General features: G+C 45.1%; 1 protein-coding gene across 1 annotated transcript; it reads right to left on the bottom strand.

Moving 5' to 3' along the window:
* Positions 1-1,486: 1,486 nt before the first annotated feature.
* Positions 1,487-3,190, bottom strand: LOC138498442 (zinc finger protein 268-like). The gene has a single exon (XM_069622196.1). The coding sequence runs from the start codon at positions 3,188-3,190 to the stop codon at positions 1,487-1,489; it is 1,704 nt and encodes a 567-aa protein (XP_069478297.1).
* Between the last annotated feature and the right edge of the window lie 2,804 nt (positions 3,191-5,994).

Here is a 5,994-nt window from a genome sequence, read left to right as displayed (position 1 = left end):
CTGATCTATCAATAGATGACCCTTCTCCGTGAAAGACTTAGCACATTCAGAACATGAATATGGTTTCCCCCCAGTATGACTTCACTGACATAGCAATAAATATTTCTTCTCCTTGAAAGACACATCACATCAATAACATGAATATGGTTTCCTCCCAGTGTGATTCCTCTGGTGTATCACTAGGTGACCCTTATCACATTGAGGACATGCATATGGTTTCTCACCAGCGTGACTGGACTGATGCATCAATAGATGACTCGTCACATTGAAAGCCATATCAAATTGAGGACATGTATATGGTCTTCCCCAGTAAAACTTCTCTGATGTTTGACTAGTTCAAACTTATGCTTGAAAGACTTATCGCATTCAGAGCATCCATATGGTTTCACCCCAGTGTGACTCATCCTATGTAGCAATAGATGCCTCTTCTCCTTAAAATACCTATCCCCCACAGAGATGGGGAGCAGGTGCAAGTGGATCTAGGTCACATGACTAAGCACCACCACCTTCTTAGCCCTGCCTCTTCCTTCCTGCTCTTCGCTCTTAGATCAAGGGCGTCTCTCGCCCAGGCATCCAAAGCGAAGGGCAGTCGAAGAAAATGGCAATATCAGTTTGGACCTGTTTGGACCAGGAGGTCCCAGGGCCCGACCCCCTGCTCAGAGAGCAGGTATGCATGCACCAACATGTGTTTACACCCTCTGTCCCAACAGGCCATCCCCACCACCTCTGGTCCACCGTGATGTTCCGTTATGCCCCCCTCCCTTCTCGCACCCAGGTGTTGCCTGTTTTGCTCGATTCTTCTACCCTGCCCCCGCTCCCCACCCTCCAGCCTACTTCTGCAGGAGTCTGCCCTGAAACATTCTGGTTTCACCATCACCGTCTTGTGGCCAATGCTGGATTTGACTTTTATGGACTTTGTTGATTCACGGTGCGTCACCCTTTCTCCACGGTCATGCTGGACTTCCTTTGCATCTTGTAGTCATGGTGGTCCTGAATCATGCTGATGCGATCTTCTTGTATCCTGGCTTGCAACATTATGTGTTACTACTGACTTCTGCAATTGTATTCGTTTTCCCCTCTTGCGTCTCCACTCTTTCTGACTGCTCACCCTCTGTTCTCTCCTCCCCTCCTTTTCTCCCTTTTCTTATCTCCTCCCCTCCTGCCCTTACTTTCTTCTATGCACTTACTCTATCAGAATTGTCCCTGGACCTAGTATGATAGCAACCTCGTCAGTCTCCTCCCCCATCCCCTTACTTGTCCCCCCCTCCAGCACTATCTGAAATGTCATCAGGCCTAGTACGATAGCCGCTTGTTTTGTTCCTCCCCTCCCTTTCTGCACCCTTCTCCCTCACCCGAGTTTGATAGTTAATTTCACATTCTTACTGTTCGTTGCCTGTAAGAATGTCATTGTATTTTCCCTTGTTCCCTCCCTTGTCGTGAAGCACTTTAAAAACACATTGTGCATAAGCGCTATATAAATAAACTATCATATCATATCTTCAGAGCATGCATATGGTTTCACCCCAGTGTGACTCCTCTGATGTATCAATAACTGACGCTTCATCTTGAACGGCTTATCACATTCAGAACATGCATATGGTTTCAACCCAGTGTGATTTCTCTGGTGTACCAATAGATCACCCTTTGTCTTGAAAGCCTTATCACATTCAGAACATGCATATGGTCTCTCCCCGGTGTGATTCATATGATGTTTCACAAGTTGATCATGTCGCTTGAAAGCCTTATCACATTCAGAACATGCATATGGTTTCTCCCCAGTATGACTCATCCTATGTAGCAATAGATGCCTCTTCTCCTTGAAAGCCTTATCACATTCAGAACATGCATATGGTTTCACCCCAGTGTGATTTCTCTGGTGTACCAATAGCCCACCCTTTCTGTTGAAAGACTTAGCACACTCAGAACATGAATATGGTTTCTCTCCAGAGTGACTTATCTGATGTTGCAATAGTTGATCCTTTGTCTTGAAAGACTTATCACATTCAGAACATGAATATGGTTTCACCCCAGTGTGATTTCTCTGATGTACGACTAGTTCACACTTTAGCTTGAAAGCCTTATCACATTCAGAACATGCATATGGTTTCACCCCAGTGTGATTTCTCTGATGTACCAATAGCTCATCCTTTGTCTTGAAAGCCTTATCACATTCAGAACATGCATATGGTCTCTCCCCAGTGTGATTCATATGATGTTTCACAAGTTGATCATGTCGCTTGAAAGCCTTATCACATTCAGAACATGCATATGGTTTCACCCCAGTGTGATTTTTCTGGTGTACCAATAGCTCAGCCTTTGTCTTGAAAGCCTTATCACATTCAGAACATGAATATGGTTTCATCCCAGTGTGATTTCTCTGGTGTACCAATAGCATGCCCTTTTGAATGAAAGCCCTATCACATTCAGAACATGAATATGGTTTCATCCCAGTGTGATTTCTCTGGTGTACCAATAGCATGCCCTTTTGAATGAAAGCCTTATCACATTCAGAACATGAATATGGTTTCACCCCAGTGTGACTCATCCTATGTAGCAATAGCTGCCTCTTCTCCTTGAAAGCCTTATCACATTCAGAACATGCATATGGTTTCATCCCAGTGTGATTTCTCTGGTGTACCAATAGCTCACCCTTTCTCTTGAAAGCCTTATCACATTCAGTACATGCATATGGTTTCTCCCCAGTGTGAATTCTCTGGTGTATCAATAGCGTGCCCTTTTGATTGAAAGCCTTATCACATTCAGAGCATGCATATGGTTTCACACCAGTGTGATTTCTCTGGTGTACCAATAGCTCACCCTTTCTCTTGAAAGCCTTATCACATTTAGTACATGCATATGGTTTCTCCCCAGTGTGAGTTCTCTTATGCACCACTAGGTTACTCTTATGATTGAAAGCCTTATCACATTCAGAACATGCATATGGTTTCTCCCCAGTGTGAGTTCTCTGGTGTATCAATAACGAGCCCTTTTGATTGAAAGCCTTATCACATTCAGTACATGCATATGGTTTCACTCCAGTGTGAATTCTCTGATGAATTATTAGATCACTTGTTTCTTTAAAAGTCTTGTCACACTCTTTCTCTTCAGTGTGTAATCTCTGATGGTGCAATATACGGCATGTTTCACTAAAAGTAGCTTCACATTCAGAAAATTCAAAATGTACCTCCATTCTGAGGACACTATTTTGAGATAGTGATTTCTTTGTAAAGAGCTCCTTGTCAAATTCAACCTGAATCCCTCAGTTGCTCTCACCAGGTCAGGTGCAATTTTACAGACTTGAGTGTCAAGAATGAGCCACTATCCTCGGCCAGAGCAGGCAGGTCTGCGATTAGAACTGTTCTACGTCCAGAGCATGGTTTCTTGCCTTGTGTTCATGCTTTTTAGTCTTTAATAAATGTCAGCTGCCACTGGAACATCAACAACTATCGACCAGCACCACAGCAGCGGTGCTATTGATTCTGAAGCATAAAGTCCAAAGTTGGTGTTCAGCATCTTTTTCATACTGAATGTGGCACACCAGTGCATTTACACAATATTTGGTAAGGAGGTTCTACACAATGCCTGAAAATGCTCTGCCTCTACTTTAAAGTGGCAGCCATTGTCCTCGCCTCTGTTCAGTATAGATTCAGTGGTCTACCATTAGATTATGTCCTGAACGACTTGTCGCAGCCAGTGAACCATTTCTTCCACGGTCAGAGGCTCCAGGTTAGGAGTGACTGTCATGAGAAAGAAGCAGATGAGGTTGCTATCATACTAGACCCAGCTATCAGAGGAAAGCTTTCTTTAAACATTTCACAGTTTTCCAATCCCTGCTTGAAGGAAAAGGAAAAACAGGATTAGTGTTCCATAAGCGACAAATACATATTTCTTATTTTAAAAATCATATGTGAAAAGCAGAAAGGCATGTTTCAACTTTATAATACTGGTTTCATGAAATCCTGGAATTTGTATGCAGGACACTGAGTTAAATGAATAGTGTAACGTGTCCCCAATTCCATGAACAGGATTAACACATAAATCTCTAAACATGTGGCCCATTGACCATTCATCCTTTGTCACAGAAATGAATAAAGGTGTGACCAAACTAGCCAACAGCCAGGATGAACACAATGCAGTGACGTGCAGCCACTGAAGTCTGAGAAATGGCTAACCCGTCAGTCGAGTCATTGCTGGTTGTGGTCAATTAACCAGCTCCACAGTGCACAGAAAAGATGGTGGAACAGGAACAAAGAGGAAAGGAAAGCTTGACTGCATTGAGATAAAAATAATGGGAGGCATGGCCATTTTGTCGAGTTACTATCTCAATACCTGCAGTGGAACCACAACTTACTGGAGTTTTACAGACGCAGATTTTGCGAGAGGAGGAAATAAGTACATCTTAGATGTAGTAATTCACATATTCCGCCTACACCCGATGGAAGTCACGCTGTAGGGTGAGAAGAAGGAGTGGAGACAAAAAACTTCTCAGACACAGAGCCTATAGCTGAGGAGGGGGAGACGGTGGGGTGCAGAGAAATAGGGAGACACTCCGAAAGTACACTGAGACAGACGGCCTCATTACGACTTCGGTGGTAGCCATGCAGCTATTGGCGGCATGGCTGCCGCCGGAATCGTCTCCGGTTCCGGGTTCCCTGAATGGGGAAGTAACGGGCCATTCCGAGTATGGAGGGCCCGGTACATCCTCCTTCAGGGAACCCGGGCCCTGTCCTTCCCCATTCCCATTTGAGCCCTCGTAGGGCTCAAATGGCAATGGGGAGGGAGCTAACAACGGGCTTGCGTCTTGCAAGCCCGTTGTTAGCTCCCTGCTCCCCTCGCGGGACCCGCTCTGTACGTCTGGTCAAACCAGACGTGCAGAGCGGGTCCCGCGAGGGAACCTCGTAATCAGGCGGTACGGGGTTGGTCGGTATGGTGCCGTTAACCCCTTTCCGCCTGACTTGTAATGAGGCCCAGAGTACTTTCAGAGCATGAGCAGAACAGAGAGGAATCGCAAGTGATGAAGCACATTATGGGAGTTGTGGTGCAGACACAAAGAACAAAAGGCAAAGAAAATGCACAGGAAGGGAAATTAATCAGAACTGCTGAAAAACTGATAGGAAGTCAAACAGGTGCATGCTAGGGGAGGAGTCCAGACATTCCACAAAGGAGTGTGAGATGCACAGGGAGGGAGATTAATCAGAACTGCTGCAAAACTGATAGGAAGTCAAACAGGTGCATGCTAGGGCGAGAAGTCCAGACATTCCCCAAAGGAGTGTGAGATGCACAGGGAGGGAGATTAATCAGAACTGCTGAAACACTAAAGGAATTCAAACAGATCCCCTGTTCTGTATTAGGAAAGGGTTTACATATCCGCATAAAATATATTTATGGGATAACACTGCACAATAAGGGTGATAGTGTAACTCACCAGCCGAAACTCACAAAGTTTTTGAGCATGCCTACACATAGATACTGGGATTCACAATGAGGGTGATAGTGTAACTCACCAGCCGTAACTCACCAAGGTTCTGAGCATGCCTACACACAGATACTGGGATTCACAATGAGGGTGATAGTGTAACTCACCAGCCGTAACTCACCAAGGTTCTGAGCATGCCTACACACAGATACTGGGATTCACAATGAGGGTGATAGTGTAACTCACCAGCCGTAACTCACCAAGGTTCTGAGCATGCCTACACACAGATACTGGGATTCACAATGAGGGTGATAGTGTAACTCACCAGCCGTAACTCACCAAGGTTCTGAGCATGCCTACACACAGATACTGGGATTCACAATGAGGGTGATAGTGTAACTCACCAGCCGTAACTCACCAAGGTTCTGAGCATGCCTACACACAGATACTGGGATTCACAATGAGGGTGATAGTGTAACTCACCAGCCGTAACTCACCAAGGTTCTGAGCGTGCCTACACACAGATACTGGGATTCACAATGAGGGTGATAGTGTAACTCACCAGCCGTAACTCACCA

Source organism: Ambystoma mexicanum, chromosome 5q, assembly GCF_040938575.1.
Source record: "Ambystoma mexicanum isolate Mex_15411 chromosome 5q, UKY_AmexF1_1, whole genome shotgun sequence".
NCBI lineage: Eukaryota > Metazoa > Chordata > Amphibia > Caudata > Ambystomatidae > Ambystoma > Ambystoma mexicanum.
The sequence above is the reverse complement of the archived record's forward strand: the minus strand, read 5'-3'. Positions and strand labels throughout refer to the sequence as shown.